Raw genomic sequence first — 19,292 nt, 5'->3', positions numbered from 1 at the left:
TAGGAGACAACAGTCCATCTAATCAACTCTGATCACTGCTTAGGTATGGGATTGAATACTTTAATGATTTTAGAGTGAAAAGGTGATTGTCATACCTATCCTGTTAAGAGATTTTAAGAATTGCTGAAGGGAAAGATGTGAAAAACTGTTTGCTAGGGGAAAGCTGTCTGTTAGTGGAAACTTTAGAGATAATTACACTAAGATTTATATCATGTAAGGAGAGGTTATAGTTTAGACAATGATTGCAGTTTGCCCAACTTAGCTTTTCACGAACTGTACTTTGGAATGTCATGTTGTTAATTTTACTGATGTTCCTAGTTTCCATTGTTAAGCTATACTTAGCCATAGATAACTTTTGTAACACTGCACATGTCTTTGTGTCCTTTTGTAATGATTAAATCAACTGATTTTTCTTGTGAAAGTTCCTTGTCTTTACAATAAAAAACAGAAGCTAACTTTGAATTGGGGCTGTACCCAGTTTTCTCCTTCTAAAAGAGGAGTTGCTGAGGTGCAGTCCCTTCAGGCTTTTCATCACATTCATGGTGCTTTGAGTAATCCTTTCTTCATCTCTGTTACACATTATGCCTCTGACTTATTTATTTGTTTGTTTGTTTGTTTGTTTGTTTGTTTATTTAATTTATTTATTTATTGCTTGCTTGCTTGCTTGATGAATAAGTCCCCAAAAGCACAAGCAACAAAAGAGAAAATAGATGGTATGATATCAAACTAAAAAGCTCCTGCACATCAAAGGAAACAATCAGAAGAGTGGAAAGACAACCTACTATATGAGAGAAAACATTTGCACATTATACATCTAACAAGGGATTAATATCCTGAATATACAAAGAACTCAATCAACTGTACAGTGAAAAAACAAATAGTCCATTTAAAAAATGGGCAAAGGAGATGTATAGACACTTTTCAAAGAAGACATACAAATGACCAACAGATACATGAAAAAATGCTCAGCATCACTAGTCATCAGAGAAATGCAAATCAAAACTACACTGAGATATCATCTCACACCAATTAGACTGGCCATTATTAAAAAGACCAAAAATAACAATTGCTGGTGAGGATGTGGGGAAAGGGTAACTCTTCTACACTGTTGGTGGGATGGTAAATTAGCACAGCCATTATGGAAAACAGTATGGGGGCTTCTCAAACAAGTACAGATAGAGCTATGATATGATCCAGGAATCCCACTACTGGGCATATATTCAAAGGAATGGAAATCATCATGTCAAAGGGATACCTGCACTTCCATGTTCATTGCAGCTCTATTTACAATAGCCAAAATATGGAACCAACCTAAGTGTTCATGTACGGATGACTGGATAAAGAAACTGTGGTATATATACACAATGGAATGCTACTTAACAATAAAAAAGAATGAAATCCTGTCATTTGCAGCAACATGAATGAGTCTGGAGAATGTTATGGTAAGGGAAATAAGCCAAATTAGGAAAGAAATACCATGTCTTCTCACTTATAACTGGGCGGAAAGAAGAAAGAAGGAAGGAAGGAAGGAGGGAAGGAAGGAAGGAGAGAGAGAGAGAGAGAGAGAGAGAGAGAGAGAGAGAGAAAGAAAGAAAGAAAGAAAGAAAGAAAGAAAGAAAGAAAGAAAGAAAGAAAGAGAACACCACAACAATTCAGAAGGAGAAAACAAACCTATGGTTACTGGCGATGATGGGAGGGAGGGAGGGGGGTTTAGGGAGGGGCATAAAAAAATCATGATTTGTAATAACGAATATGCTAATAATAAAAATAAATGCATACACAAATAAACAAAAATTTTAGAAAAGGCCATTAAGGGATGAGACATAATACAGAAGTCAGCAGTCAAGAGACCAAACTGGCCATACAATAAACAGCAGAGACCAGCAGAAATGAAGGGCATGGTATGAGATGGTCGTCTTCCTGCAGACATTAAGGATTGATAAATAAATGCTACATCTAGGCAACAATTTTAAAATGGGGTCAGGGCGGAGAAGCATAGCACTGTTCAGTTGACAGTTTTAACAGGTATTTATGTTGAAAAGATAGACTTAAACAGAAGAGATCTGAGATACTGTTCTAAACAAGTTAAATGTGACCAAAACTACATCCGCCACCACCTGCCCAGACACATATTCACACATTACTATCCAAGTAACAGGTGGGACTCAGGAGGAAGATTAGAACAAGTATAAAAAATAAAACATTTTTTCTTTCTTTTTCTTGCCTAACTGCTCTGATTATGAAGTTCAGTAATGTGATGAATAGAAGTGGTAAAAGCAGCATCCTTGCCTTGTTCTGAATCTTAAGGAGAAGCTTTCAGTCTTTCAACATTGAGCATGATGTTCACTGTGGGTTTTTCATATATGAGTCTATTATGACAACTCAGTTTCCCTCTATTCCTAGTTTGTTGAGTGTTTTCACCATAAAACATGCTAAATTTTGTCAAATGCCTTGTCTGGATTGAGATGATCATGCTTCCCCCCCCTTTCATTTATCCTATTAATGTGATGCATTAGATTGATTGATTTAAGTATACCGAATCATTCTTTCATTCCAAGAATAAATCCCACTTGGTCCTAGTCATTGATTATGTTAATATGCTGCTAAATTTAGTTTGCTATTATTTTGTTGAAAATTTTTACATCGGTGTTCATAAAGGATATTTAGTCTCACTCTCTTTTCTTGTATCTTTGTCTGGCTTTGGTATCATGGTAAAGCCGACCTCTAAAATGAGTTGTGTAATGTTCCCTCCTTTTCAATTTTTTGGAAAAGTTTGAGAAAGATTGGTGTTAGTTTTTTAAACATTTGGTAAAATTTACTGATGAAACTAACAGGTCTAGGGATTTTCTTTGCTGAAAAATTCATGATTACAGATTCCTTCTCACTAGTTACAGGACTATTTAGATATTTTATTTCTTCAGGTTTAGTCTTAGAAGGCTTTAGGTTTCTAGAGATTTGTACATTTTTTTCTAGTTTATGCAATATGTTGGCATACAATTGCTCATAGCATTCTCTTATAATCTTTTCATTTCTGTAGAACTGACAGTAAGGTATCCACTTCCATTTCTGATTTTAGTACTTTGAGTCTTCTTTCTTAATTTTCTTAGTTCATGTAACTAACAGTTCATATACTTTCTTGATGTTTTCAAAGAGCCAGATTTTGATTTTATTAATTTTTCTCTATTGTTTTTATGTTGTCTATTGTGTTTATTTCTGCTGTAATCATTACTATTTCCTTCTTTCTGCAAACTTTTGGTTTAGTTTTTCTTTTTCTAGTTCCATAAGTTGCAAATTAGGTTATTGATTTGAGATTTTTTTGTTTTGTAATATGAGTAGCTATCTATTTTCCCTTTAGCACTACTTTTGATGTGTTCCATAATTTTTTGTATGTTGTCTTTATTTTCATTGGCCTCTAAGTGTTTTCTAATTTCCTTTTTGATTTCTTCTTTGATCCAGTGGCTGCTTAAAAGTGTGTTGTTTAATTTCCACAAATTGTAAATTTTAAAGTTCTCCCTGTGTTATTGATTTCTAACTTTAGTCTATTGGGGTCAGAGTAGATACTTTGTATAAATTCTATCTTTTTAAGTCTTTTAAGATACTGAGAATCTGTGGCCTAACATATACTCTATCTTGAAAAATACCCTCTGTGCACATGAGAAAAATTCATATTCCTTCGTTGGATAGAGTGTTCCGTACATGTCTATTAGATCTAGTTGGTTTGCTGTATTGTTCAAGTTCTCTATTTTCTTTTTTTTTTTTTACTTTTGTTTTTCCTTTTTGTCTTTTTTACTGACCAGTAACAGGATCGCAACCCTTGGTGTTGCGCCCACACTGCACTCAGCCAGTGAGCGGGAACCGGTCTCCACATGGGATCCGAAACCTCGGTGGGAGCACCGCCGTGCTCCCAAGCGGCGCACTCTCCAGTGCACCACCGGGCCGGCCCCAAGTTCTCTATTTTCTTTCTGGCTGTTCTATCCATTATTCAGAGTGAGGTTTAAAGTCTTTAATGATTATTGTAGAACTGTCTATTTCTCTCTTTAATTCTGCCATTTTTTGCTTTATATATTTTGATGGTCAGTTATTAGATATATAAATGTTTATAATTCTTACACATTCTTGCTGTATTGAACCCTTTATTAATATATAATATTCTTCTTTGGCTTTTGTAAAATTTTGTATTTAAGTCTATTTAGCCTGAAATTACTATAGTCAAGAATAATAGCCTTCCTTTGGTTACTATTTGCATGAATTATCACTTTCCATCTTTCCATTACAACTGATATGTGTCTCTAGATCTCAAGTGAGCCTCTAGTAGACATCTTATGATTGGGACATATGCTTTCATGCATTCTGTCAATTTCTGTCTTTTGATTGGAGAGTTTAATTTATTTATATTTAAAGTAATTACTGATAAAGATAAAACTTAACTTTCGTCATTTTACTGTTTTCTATATGGTTGATAACTTTTTTGTTGATTATTCCCTGCGTTAATGTCTTCTTTCATGTTTTTTTTAGTTTTAGTAGAAAATATTTAAATTCTTTTCTCATTTTCTTTTATGTTTCCTATAGCTATTGTTTTTGTGTGACTATCATGAGGATTTCATCAAACATCCTAAAATTGAAACAGTAATTTGAATTATACAAGCTAAACTTCAAAACATTCAAAAACTTTGCTCCTTTAACAGCTCTTTCAGTTGCTGATGTCACAAAATTTACATCTTTATACGATGTTTCCAAAAACATAATCTAATAATTTAAATATCAATCTCTTAAATTATGCAGAAAACAAAACATGGGTTACAAACTAAAGTTACAATACTAGCTTTTAGACTAATTTTTTTTAAATGTATTGGTCTGTTAAATAACATAGAAAACAAAAAGTAAAGTTTCACACCATTGTTACAATAACACTAGCTTTTGTAAATCCCACATATTTACCTTTATTGAAATCCTTAGTTATTTATTTCTTCATACAGCTTCAAGTTATTGTCTAGTGTTCTTTTATTTCAACTTGCAGGCTTCACTTTAGCATTTTCTGCAGGAAAGGTTTACTGGTAATAAACTTCCTCATATTTTTATCTGCAAATATCTTAATTTCTCTGTCAACTTTGAGGGTCAATTTTGCCAGACATTTAACTCTTGGTTTCCTTTTTTTTTTTACTTTTGGCACTTTGATATATTAGCCCATTGCTTTGGGCCTTCAAAGTCTCTAATGAGACATCTGCTTATAAACTTACAGAGTACTCCTTTTATGTGATGAGTTGCTTCTCTCTTGCTGTATTAAAAATTCTGATTTTTAACAGTTTGATTGTAATGTACTGTGGTTTGAGTCTCTTTGAGTTCATCTTACTTGGACTTTGTTGAGCTTCTTGAATAACTGTTTTCACGTTTTTCATCAACATTGCAAAGTTTTCAGCCTTTACTTCTTCACATATAATTTCCTCCTATTTCTGTTTCTTTTCCCCTTTTGGGACTTCCAAAATGTCTATGATGGTCTGCTTGATGTTGTCCCACAAGTCTCTTAGACTCTCTCTGTTCACTTTTCTTCAAACTCTCACGTTTTTTCTTCATTTCCAGACAATAATTTACATTGTTCTTTCTTAAAGTTTGATGATTCTTTCTTCTGCCTGTTCAAATTTGCCATTGAATCTCTCTAGTAAATTTTTCATCTTTCATTTCAGTTGTTACACCTTTCAGCTTCAGAACTTCTTCCATTAATTCATATTGAAACTCTTCTTTTGATATCATTTTAGGTTTTTCCCTCTATGTTTCCATTATGTTTATACAACTTTTGTCTTTCTCCACATCTTCCTTTATTTTCTTTAGCATTTTTAAGACAACTGTTCTGAAGTTTTTGTCCAGTAGATGCACCATCAGGTTTTTTCAGGGACAGTTTTTCTTGGCATGTATTTTTTTTCCTTTGAATGAATCATGTTTTCCTGTATTTGTATGCCTTGTGATTTTGTTGTTGAAAGCTGGATATATGAATCTAATAATGTGGTAACTTTGAAAATAGATTTTCCCCCTTCTTCAGGGTTTGCTGAATTGTTTTTAATTGTTGTAGGCTGTCTCTTTGCTGAGGATCAGACTGAGGTATAAATTTAAGATTTTCTCCAGTCTTTTCCGAACCTACTCTTTCTCCTGGATATGTGTGATGACTTTCTAAATTCTCCAATGTATATGATTACTTTTGAATTTTCTAGTCTTCAATATCTGGCTCCCAAAAGGGGAAAATGAATAAAATAAAGATGGAGGGAGGCACCATCCTTTTAAATTCTCTGGAAGTCATTTCAGACAGAGGGGGAGAGGCTTTCAATAATGGTAGAAGGTGTCACAACAATGGCCCCTGTCTCTTTGCCTGCACCTCTGTGATAAGAAGCAGCAATCAGTGATCACAGCATAAATCTCCAACATCTGGGGGACAGGGTCCTTAGTATCTACCCTCACTCTTGCAAGATGTGTGCAGGTTGCCCCAGGGGAATTTGCATAGCTGCCATTGTGATGAGGGTAGAGAATGAGTAGCTGTTAGTGTGATAAGAGTGAAAATTGACTGAAATTAAGTGTAATTTACTATCCAAGCATTCCCCTGAAATATGCAAGCTTTCAATAGACTCCGGAGTTCCAAAATCGTTATACCAGACAGATTCTCGATGAGGAGACAGATTTCTGCTGCTTCCTACTCTGCCATTTTCCCAGAATCCTCTCCTAAGTTTCTTTTTATTTTGGATAAAGAAGCTCTCCTTCACTTTTGCTACTATTGGCTAGGCTTCTTGTTACTTACAGTCACATGCCTAAAAATTAATGCTGTCATTGACTGTTAATCAAATTGTTGCATAAAAATATAATCAAGTGTGCCTAGATTTTACACTAAAATGCTTTTTTAACTCAAATTGGTTTGACTTGGTTTAGTTCAAAGCAAAGACTTTTACATGGCACCTTCTAAAAAGAGAAATTATTATACATATTACTTCAAGTGAAAAAAGAAATATGAATACTGAGAGGTTTTCTATAAGCTATTGTTATAAATAGACTAGGTAAAGTGAAAACTGCTTACAAAACTAACAACACATACAATTTTTAATCAAAACCTATTTCAGCAAAAATGTAAAAACATTGGAATAAAGAATGATGGCAGCTTTTTGAAGGAATTTGGCAACTTCAAAAATTTGCAGTGACTTCAAATATATTTAAATATTTATTAAATAAAGATATAATTTTATCTGTACTCATGATAGCTAAAGAAATACAATTTTTATTTACTTATTTAGTTAGTTAGTTAGTTGTTCATTCATTCATTCATTCATTTATTCTGGCAGCTGTCTAGTGTGTGCATCTCAACCCCTGATCTTGGTGTTACAACACTACACTATAAACAAGTAAGTTATCTAGCCAGCCCTAAATATTTATAACAATAAATTACATTTATCTTATATAGACTTTTCAACTATTACTGGCAAACTAAATTTAGAAAAACGTATATGAAAATCACATTAAATTTCCTCAAAATTGTCTACCAAAAAATTAACAATGACCAGTAGAATGTGAGCTTTTTTCTTCCCCATCCCTATTTTGTGGTAGTAGAGGGAAGTAGTTTTTCATCACAAAATTTTCAAATCTATCCCGGCGATTTGTTTCACACAATTTGATGGCAATCATTTTGATTCAAATAAAATCCATACACCTGTGGTCTGTGTTCATTAAATATCTATCTGTTTTGAAGCCCATGATTATTAAGGTTAAAAAACTAATTTTACTATTATTCTTCAAAGGACATAAATTTAAGTATTTAGACAAGAAATGTGCTACCAGAATGTGAGAATATCACTTTCAGGTAATCACTTTCTTCTTCAGGAATCAACTATATATTCCCACATATAAATATATCTCTAAAATTATATTATAAATAATAAATAAATTAAAGAAAATCGTTTGTTTGAAAAATACATGTTTTGGTCTCTACTCGTATTCTAAATACTCCAAACTATCATAATTTTAAAGCTTAATGACACCTTATTGATCATAAGAATGAGAAAATAGGAACCTAGAAATGCTAAGTGACCTGACAGAGGAGAATTAAAGTACATCAGGAAACTATTGAAAAATGCCTTAGAAAGAATGAAACCACTAGTTATAACCCAGAACTTATCAGTAGATTGTGAGTATGCTAGATATCTAAGTATACTATTTATTTTCCATCTGTTGCCTTGTTTTATTTATAAGGCCAGACTTAAAAAAACCTAGCTAACATCATTACTGATTTATTCAGTTCTGATTTATAATATGATATGTCTCAAAGCTATGTACTATCCTTTTTTTTTCTTTCTTAATGGTTGATCTGAATGTTCCTTCTTAATTTCACATCACTCTAATTATATCCCTTACTCTATGCTAAATAATTCCTCCTCCTCCTCAGATATTTTCCCCTCAGTTATTGTCTAGCCAAATTACACATTAAACTTTTGTTATAGGTCAAGTTTTTCAATTATTTCCTTCTAGAGGATCTCACTGACTTCTTTACATACATCTAACACAGGCACACTGTAATAATCAGAGCTACTGCATATATACCAATTCATCATAGGTTTTATTTTTCTTCATTCTTCCATTATCTAAATATCTTATATTAGCTATTTCTTAAAACTGTTCAGTATATTTTATTTTCTATGTATAGTTCTTTAATATCTGAAAAATGTTAAATAGTTTATTATGGCTAGATCATAATTATCAAATTTAATTAATTATCCCCATTTATTTTTCTCATTTTTAATTCAGATTATTAAGGAATCAATCTTCTATATTTTTATTAAGATATATTTTTTTCAGAAATACTCCTCAAATTAATGTGAGGAGTACATCATCATATGCCCCTGGCCAAGGTATCTTATATAACAAAGTCATTTCAAAATCATACACGGGAAATACGTTGCTATTTGAATTGGGTGAACCTTGCTTATACATCTACACTATATCTGAAATTATTTTCAGACAGCAGCACTAAGTTAGCACATAAGCACTTGATAAATGAAAAAATGCATAAATCATGGCATAGAAACGATGAAAAAACAATTACTAACAACCAAAATAATACAATGCATAGAAATCAGGACGGTGGTAGTTTTGAACAGGGTGGTTTGAAGAATACAGACCAATGAATTTAAAACACTCTGGAATGAGTAAAAACTTTATTTATTCTTCAAACTGATTTTAAGATCCAGAGGAAACAGAATTAACCTTCTCTTGAATTATGAGCCTATTAAACCACTTAGATCATCAAGGATTACTCAGGTTTCTGAGCGGAATCAATCAAATCAGTGTCCTAAGTGCTTAAAGATATTTATCCACAAAACCAATTCCCTACTCCCACCTCCACAAAAGTGACATTAAGGAGAAGAGATTACAACACAGTAAAATCTCCAGAACACATCTCATAGTGCTGTGTGTGCAGATGAAAGACACAATGGAATACTTACTAGAATAAAGTGATTTCATTTCCTACATCAATCGGGTAAAAATGCTGATCACAAATATCTGTTGTGTCAAGTCAAAGGCTGCAATATTATAACACAGTGTAGGTGCATAAGAGCCTTTGAGAAAAGAGCACTTCTCCTAGCAATTCTAAGAAGTTGTTCCAGGTGAGAAAGATTAATTCATGACTGTAATAAATTGTTTTAAAGTACAAGACTATAAGACTCTCTCAGTTTCTTTAATACTATTTTTATAACCCTATTCCAGAGAGCATACTCACCCCGTCTGGTCTGCCATCTGAAGCTGTGATGATCAAAATGTAGCGATCAGTGCTCTCCCTGTCCAGTGCTTTGCCTAAGGTTAGAATCCCAGTACTAGTGACAGAGAAAACGAACAAAGAAATAAAACACAAAAAGACAATATGTCACAAGAGGGTCTTCATACGATAGTGAACTACTCTTGATAGGTTTGTCTCCCTCAGCAATCATAGTCTGAGTATTTAAGATGGATGACACCAGGATTCATACTGATAATTGAGAAAACTTTCAAGGCTGTCAGGCTTCTTAACCATAATGATAAATTGCAAAACTGAATGAGATAACTGAGTTGATTCTCTAGCCTCCAGGGGAAAAAAAAAAAAAAAAAAAAAAACAACAAAAAAAACACACAGGCACAAAATAAATATGTTTAATTCATTCCAGAAAGAATGGTATCAATCATGTTTGTGATTATTTCAAGGTAAAGGACTCCATTTTTCTTTAGCAGTCTCAAAATACTCTTAGTCAACGAATGCTTTCTTATAACTAATCTGCATCAACTTCCAGTTCATTGTTACAAAGATGTCCATTACGGAAATACAAACCATCTAAACTCCATCTTTGACAAAGCCCGTGGATAAAAGTTTATTTTTCATTTTTCCTAATTTCAAAATAATAGAAGCTCATACTGAAAAATTAGAAAATAAAGAGAAATGTTTTGATTATAGAAAAAAATTATGGTTATTTTTGTAATATTTCTTTTTGTTCTATTTTATAATGACATTTAAATATATAATTGTTTTCATAAAAGGAATCAGGCTGTATATTTTATATTCTTTTGAAGAAAATATAATTTTATTAGCATGCACTCTCTCATTTTATAATTTGTAAAAATGAACTCTTTGTGAAACACTAACAATATTATCATTTTGTTATTTTTTTGAGATTTAGGTGGTTCTTAATTTAATTTATATATAATGGGAAATGAACAACATTTGGCCAATTCTTATACTTAGAATATTTTCATTCCTACTCCTTATTCGCTGCCACAAATACATGCTTCCAGATATTTATTTTCTTTGATATCAGTTTGGTTATTTGTATTACTCTCTAAAACAAGTTCAATAAATACTTATTATATTTTACAATCTGACACTCACTGTACCTGACATTTTAAAAATGCCCTAGCAAGTATCTACTAAAATATTTAGTATGAACTAAAATATTTATCAAATATAAAAACATAATTTGTTTCTTTTTGATAAAAAGCTCTCATTTTAAGGTAAGTGATTATATTGTAAGGTGGAAGTTAAATTCACACCCCACATATGGTAGTTAAGTACAAAGAGGTAAAGCCAATGAATCAAGGTCAGAGTCACAGTTAATCCATTTGTTTATTTTTATTGTTGGTATTGACATGGACATTAAAAAGTTCTAAACATATGGTATGACTGAAAAACTACTTTACTTCTTGTACATTTTTAAAATGTTTTTTCAAATAGCTGGAAAAGAATTCCCAGAGTATGTTTAAAACTATGAGGTTTGGATCAACTTCTTACACTGCAGATGGTTCATATAATCTCATTTTAAAATGACATTCAAAGAGAAAAGTAAGACATTTCTTGCTACTGAGACTTATTCACAAGCAAATTAAGAAATAGGAAATCTGAAAACAGCTGCAGTAAAATGAAAGAAAAAAAATTGGATTATTGCCCCCCCCCATTAATGTCTCTATGTTCCTATATTCTTCCTCTATATTCTTGCATATTAAATTGGAAAATTACTAAAATTTTATATAATATTCCTTTTTAGGGCCATATTACACATAAACAGCCAATTTTTTTTTTTTAAAGTATAACCAAATTAATTCAATTTAATTATCATGTCAAAACACCTTGAATTCTTAGGATTTTCTAGTTCCAATTTCTTTTTTTTTTTTTTCAAAGTTGCAGTATTTTTTTTTTTTTAATTTTTATTTTGTCAATATACAATGTATATGATTATTATGGCCCTTCACCGACACCTCCCGCCCTCCTCCCTCTCTCCCCTCCCCCCCAAGAATGTCCTTTCCGTTTTTTATGGTCTGATGATTATGATGGATACACTCCATTGCTTGAGATGATATGTGCTTTGTGACTCAATGTACAAGCAATTGAATGGGATATCTGGGAGACAAGAGAAGGAGGAAGAGATTAGGTAGTGTATTTTTGGTATTCATAGCTGAAAAACTAGTTTATGAGTACACATGAGCATTTTTTCACAAAATCCCAGAAATAACTGGCAAAGAAGAGTTGTGTTATTGGCTGAGTAGAGGCTATCAGGCCAGAATACATTGGGCTACATTTAGAAATGCAATAAATTTTGTAAGTTCATATATTAAAAGTATATAAGTATCATTTCTGATAAAACATCAATAGTGTTACCTAATTTTACAGGATTGAAAATATATTGCACAGGAGTGATGTCAGTGAAAATGATAAAGTAGACAGCTCCAAGAGACGGCTTTGCCACAAAAACATTGAAAAATAAAAATCAAGCAGGTAAGGTAAGAACCAACTTTGATGGAACTCTGGCAAACAGTCAAAGGTTTACAGCATTGAAATGAATACAGAATACAAAAAAAAAAAAAAAAGAAAAGAAAAGAAAAAAGCAGCTGGGTACGGTAGAAACACTATGTGCTATTTTTACTTGTCTTTGTTCCACCCTCTCCCTGCCTCAGGTTGGTCTTGAAAATGGTAGTCAATGTTCCCAGTGTGGCACTCTGGTCCCTATTTCTGGAGGAAGCAAAGCTAGAATTGTGGTGGTCTATTCTAACCTACCTGGAGCATGTCTGAAAAAATGGTACTTTTGTTCGTTTAGCCAAACTCAGAACTCACACAAGGCAGAAAAGCAGTGGACATTCCACTAAAACACTGAAAGGCAAGGAATAAACCACAATCACCTGAGGCAAAAGATAAAGACCTGGTAGGAAAGCCTGGGTAGAGAGTTTCTTGGAAATTAGGGCATCTGAAAGTGTACTGGGGAATATATAGGCCACAGAATTAAGAGTCCACATATAAACCCGTATATCTATGGCCAATTGATTTTCAACAAGTATGCCAAGATCATTCAATAGGGGGAAAAAAATAGTCTCTTCAACAAATAGTGCTGGGGCAATTGGAAATCTGCATGCAAAATAATTAAATTAGACTACCTTTCACCATATTAAAAAAAAAAAAAACTAAGAATGAATCAACAATCTAATTATAAGAACTGAAACAAAAAAACTTGTAGATAAAAACGTAGGGATAAATCTTCATGATCTTGTAGATATGACATCAAATGCACAGGGTACAAAAAGAAAAATAGGTATATGGGACTTTATCAAAATTTTAAAAACTTTTGTGTATCAAAAGATATTACCATGAAAGTAAAAAAACAACCTACACAATGGGAGAAAATATTTTTGAATCATATATATGATAAGGGCTTGGTTTCCAGAATATATAAGGAACTTTTACAACTCAAGAACAAAAAAACAAACCAGTTAAAAAAAAGTAGGCAAAGAACATGAACAGACATTTTTCCAAAGAAGATATACAAATGGCCAACAAGCACATGAAAAGATGTTCAACATTATTAGTCATCAGGGAAATGAAAATTAAAACCACAGTGAAGTACCACTTCATACCCACTATGGAATTTATAATTAAAAACAAAACAAAACAAACAAACAAATAAAAAATAGAAAAAAAAAAAAAAAAAAGGGCTGGCCAGTTAGCTCACTTGGGAGAACATGGTGCCAATAACACTAGGGTCAAGGGTTCAGATCCCTTTACCAGCCATCTGCTAAAAAAAGAAAAAAAAAAAGGACAATAAATATATTGGTAAAGATGCAAAGAAATGGCAACCCTTAGACATTGCTGGTTGGAATGTAAAATGGTTCAGTCACTACGTGAAACATGTGTCAGTTCCTCGAAAAGTTAAAACACAGAATTACAATATGCTCCAGCAATTCTATCCCCAAGTATATACTAAAAAAACAAAAATGAAAATGAAAACAAAACAAATCTAAAAATGGGCACTTAAATACATGTACATATATATGTTCATAGCAGTAGTATTCACAATAACTGGTCAGGTAGAAAAACAGTACAAATTCCCATCAATTTATGAAAGGGTAAACAACTTGTTGTCTATTCATACAACGGCATACTATGCAGCCATACTATGCAGTGCTGATAGACGCTGCAACATGGATGAATTCTGTAAAATTAGGCTAAGTGAAAGAAGCCAGACAAATAGTCATACATTACATGATTTAATTTATAAAAAATATATCAAGAGTAGGTAAATCCATAGAGAGAGAACACAGATTGGTAGTTGCCAGAAGCTGAAGGTACAAGGGAGTAGGGAACACTTTCTTAATGGATTCAGGTTTGTTTGTTTGTTTTTTGGAGTGATGAAGATATTTTGGAACTAGATAGAATTGGTAGTTGTATGACATTGTGAATCTACTAAATGCTACTGAACTGTTCACTTTAAAATGGTTAATTTCATGCCTTGTGAATTTCATCTCAATTACATTAATTATATTGCACAGAATATATATAATTATATTGCACTAAACTTGAGGGCTACATTCCTGAAGTGTATTGTGCTTGACAAAAGCAAGCTCTTTTAGGCAATATGATTTTCATAAGCATAAAAATGGTGCTCAAAATTTGTTTAAAAAATTATTTAAAAAATGTAAATAGAAAGTAATAGAGGATATATACTTCCAAACCATTCAAACTGCCAGAATTTAAAGTCTGCTTCTATATGTAACCATTTTCCTAAATTGCATTGATTACTAAGAAAAATTACAGCAGCATTATTACAGACTGAGAGAGATCACCTCATATGTTATGGTATGTAGACTATGCTTCCTTTAAACTTTGTCAGTAAGTTCTACAAGTTGTGTCTTAACATTATTCACACTTGCAAGAGTCTGAGACTTCACATATTTATCATGCTGCTTTGGACACCATGTTTCGAGCCTTATAATGATATTTAGAGGTGTTAGAGTTTACTTCAAAATATGAGGTGCTTCAAGTTTGGCATGGAATTCAATGTTAAATAGTGATTGATGATTAATAAATGCAGACCAATAGAGCTAAGTATTGATAGCAATTTAGGGAAAAGATGATGGTTGCATGAACTAAGATGGCAGAGTGAAAAGTGTGAGAAGTAGTTTGATCCAAATATATATTTTTAAAATGGAAGTGAGCTATTAGGAAGGAAAATGCATATTATCTTTCTTATATGTTATTTAAACTTCAATGGGATCATAAAATTCAAACTGATTTGAAAAACATAATCAAGCTTTAAATTTAGTGTCAAAAATGAATTAGATAACATTAGAAAACAATTAAAATGTCAGGGAAGAAAAAATTTCCTCAAGTAAAATTTGAATAAGAGACAAAAATAATTTTTGGAAATTCTCTTTTTAGCATTTGGCTTTCAAGTGCTACATCACATCCCCTATGCTACAATAATGACAATCCAGAATAATCTGAGAGATGGCAATTTCTCAACTTCCCGTGATAAATAACTTAAATATTTGGCCACCATATTTATAGGGGAATTTACTTTACATTTTATTTAGATGTTTACTTATTTATGGATGTTAGCTAAATAAACATATGCTGAATCATACGCAACTATTAACCCAGATACTATGAAAAGTTATTAAAATAATGTGTTTTACCACAGAATCACACAGATTATGATACAGATTTGGCCTTTTAATATGTAGTAGTACTAAATGATTTTATAATCAATGTTTATGTTTTTTAAAGAACCAAGGCCTTTTTTTTCAGAGTGAGTTCTTTTCTTGGCTACGTGAATAACCCAATTTATTAAAATGTATACCAATCCAGTACTTTGTGAAACCACACTAATATTGACATGATTATTCATCACTACTAATATTTTTTAAAGAGTTACAGGAAACATTTTGGCATGGTTTTATTTCAATGAAAGAAAATAAAGTAATGGTATAATGATGATTATTGCTGGCATTTGCAGTATAGCATAAATAATATAGTGAAGTAAATAATAAATATGCAACATTTTTGGTTTGTTTTAAGATGGAAAATGTAAATGAAACACTATCTGTATGTATTGAAATATCTGATAAAGTAGAATATTGTGTATTTTCTGTTGTTTTCTGAGAGAATACATAATTATTCAAATCCTCGAAAGTTACGGAGTAGTGGTGCAAATTTGCATGAGAATCCCAGAAGTTTCAAAGAGGGTGGCTGTTGAAATGTCAATGATTTTTTCCAATTTCAAGTGCACTGAAATGTTTTGCTAATGATCTAGGCTAGCCTATTAATGTCACTGGGAGTAACAGAAATGAGATGGCCGAAATAAAATGACCATAAAATTGAAGCAATGGGCTCAGTGTATTGAACCCTGAATCAAGCATAATCATCAATGGGGTCATGCAACCATAACAGAAACCTGCCCTGCTTTAGCTTTCCTGGAAGCAGTTTGCATCTTAAAGAGATGGCTTTCTGAGGTGACCTAAGGGCTGTAATGTTAAGTATTGTGGTCAATTTAGACAAAGAAGTTTCTGCACTGACATCTTTTACACCTTGGAGAACTTCTGTGACCCAGCCAGTGTCTTTTTCATTTCAAAAACAGAGATGAAAGAAGTACTAGAAAAACACTTGGCAGGGAAGAAGCACAAATAGAGAATTTCTTTGGTAAACTGATGTCTCATTAGATTTTACAACCAGCAATTGGAATATTCTTTAGCATCGAGGAAAAAATATGTAAGAACAAGAAGGGGAATCCTTAAAAGAGAGAACCTGGCTTCCTGCTTACCAGGGCAGGTGAAAGCTTCATTGTTGTCTTTTTCTCTTTTTTAAAACAGCTTTATTAACATATACTTTACATACCCTAAAATTCACCCATTTGAAGTGTACAATTCATTGATTTTTAGTGTATTCACAGAGTTGTTCAACCATCACCACAATTAATTTTATTAATTAAAATTATATTAGTATTTTCAATGTCGTGTCTTTTAGCAATCAATCCCCATTCTCTCCCACCCCTCATTCTCAACCACTAGCCTACTTTCTGTCTTTATGGATTTGTCTGTTCTGAACATTTCATACAAATGGAATCCTACAATATATGTTCTTTTGTGAGGGACATTTCACTTCACATAATGTTTTCAAGGTTCACCCATGTTGTAGCATGATTCAGTATTTCATTCCCTTTGATTGATAATTAATAATTCATTGTATGAGTACACAACATTTTGTTTATCCACTCACCTGTAATTGGACATTTCAGTTGTTTCCATTTTCTATGTTATTATAGAGAATTCTGTTATAAACACATTTGTGCGAGTTTTTATGTAGACGTATGTTTACATTTCTCCTGAGTAGATATGAGTAGAATTGCTGGGTTATATGGTAACTCAATGTTTAACGTTTAGAGGAAATGCTAAACTATTTTCCAAAGAGCATGTTTTATATTCCCACTGGAAATATCTGAGGATTCCAATATCTCCACATCATCACCTATACCCGTTATTCCCTTTCTTTTTTATGATAGCCATTCTAAGTGAGTGTGAAGCAGTATCTCTTTATAGCTTTAATTTGTGTTTCCCTGATGACTAATGACTATGACAATACCTCCATGTGTTTACTGCCCATTTATATATCTTTTTAGAGAAATGTCTATTCAAATCCTTTGCTCATCTTTTACTCATTTTTATAGGGTTATTTCTTTTTTTTTATTTTTGCGTTATAATAGTTCTTTATGGATTCTTGATACATGTTATTTATAATATGTTATTTTAAGATACTTTTTCTCAATGTGTGGGTTTCTTTTACTTTAATGATGGTGTCCCTTGAAAAACATTTTTTTTTAAATTGATGAAGTCCAATGTATCAATCTTCTCAGTCATTTGTTCATTTTGCAATGTATCTAAAAAAGCGTTGACTAATCCAAATAATAAGGATTTACTTCTGTATTCATTTCTAAGAGTCATATGGTTTTATCTCTCATATGTAGGTCCATGATCCATTTTTGAGTTAATTTTTGTGAATGGTGTGAGATAGAAATCCAACATCATTCTTTTGTGAGTTTTCCCAACTTCATTTGTTGAAAAGGCAATTCTTTCCAGATTGGATCATCTTGGCTCCTTATTAGGAAATCAGTTGATCATAAATGTTAGGAGTTATTTCTGGATTCTTACAAACCTATCCCAGTCATCTATATGTCTATTCTAATGCCAATACTACACAGTCTCCATTAAAGTGTCCCTTAAAAAAATTTTCATTCTTTAATGGTGATTATAAATTGTAGGTAATTTATGATTCTGACATCCCCAGTGGGGAAAATTTTAAATAGTTAAGCCTTTCCCTTTTAAAATATAACTGTGTTTATCTTTGAAATCTAAAAGTCTGGGAAATACTGTTTTTGTCTAGGTTTCCCAGGTATTACTAACTCATGGTTGTGAAATCTTATTCAGTGTAAAATTGCAGGTGTTCCTCAGAAGACCAAATGACCCACACATGGTTTTCTTGATCTGACATTACGTACCATGTGTTCCTTAGACTGAAGAATAACTTGCTTGTCAAAGCTTTTACTTTGTAATAATCATGGGCCAGGTTTATATTTCCATTGGTTCTGGAAGTAAAATCACCCATGATTATACAGAAAACAGCAGAGAGGTAGGAAGCACAGCTCTTTAGCAACCAGCCACATGCAAAAGCAAAATAGCTGCCTTGCTATTGCAGAGGGGAAGCAAATGATCTCTTTAGAAACATTCAATATCTTCTTTTAATGCCTGTTCCCATTATCTGATATATATTTATATTTCACATTACTTCTGATATGTTCAGAGATATAAGTGGAATGATGCTGATCTATACCCCAAATAGGTTTAGCACGGACATGCATTTAAAAAAAAAATGTTTTTACCTTTTTTAGAATATACCTACATTAATCAGAAATTGAAGGGTGGACTTTATGCATCTTAAATGTGTTTGTAACACATCTTGCCTTAAAGGTTCCCTTTGAATGAACAGTTTGGTGCTAAGTTACTCTTTGCAGAAATGCCCTTGTCATTATGAGTAGCAGACAACTTTAAAGGGATCTAATTAATCCCAGGTTATGGCTGCAAATAAAATGTTTCTACCTCAGTGGATTTTACCAAGTAAAAATGTTTAAAATAAATAAATAGTCTCCCGGGTAAGATTTCCAGGTTCAGAATTATCTCCCAGCTCTCATTAACATTCATAGAAAAAAAAAAAAAAGGTAAAATAAAACTACAAACAGCTGAAAGCCTCTGATTAGAAGTCTGTTCTTTTGCTAACAATACATTGTTTAACATTTAAAAAGAGAAAAAAAATCAAATTAGAAATCATTTTTAACTTACGTTTCTGAAAGATTAAAAACTCGCTGAGGATCTCCATTCTCAATGGCATATGTTATTGGATCTCCCTCTCGATCAGTTGCCTTCAGAGATAAAATATAATTCAGTTGTCAAGTAATTGATGTGGCTTCTATTCAGTACAGAGTAATACA

The 19,292-nt window shown here is 32.3% G+C and overlaps 1 protein-coding gene across 1 annotated transcript in view; it reads right to left on the bottom strand.

Moving 5' to 3' along the window:
* Positions 1–19,292, bottom strand: part of LOC103599321 (protocadherin-15) — a gene marked incomplete at both ends in the record, with an annotated part of 204,472 nt that overhangs the window by 64,797 nt on the left and 120,383 nt on the right. Inside the window, 2 exons of the mRNA XM_008583428.1 lie at positions 9,746–9,839; positions 19,144–19,223. Coding sequence (XP_008581650.1) covers positions 9,746–9,839; positions 19,144–19,223 — 174 coding nt within the window. The remainder of the gene's footprint in view (positions 1–9,745; positions 9,840–19,143; positions 19,224–19,292) is intronic.

This window comes from Galeopterus variegatus, unplaced genomic scaffold, assembly GCF_000696425.1.
Source record: "Galeopterus variegatus unplaced genomic scaffold, G_variegatus-3.0.2 Scaffold2913, whole genome shotgun sequence".
NCBI lineage: Eukaryota > Metazoa > Chordata > Mammalia > Dermoptera > Cynocephalidae > Galeopterus > Galeopterus variegatus.
This window is presented reverse-complemented; position numbering and strand designations above follow the sequence as displayed.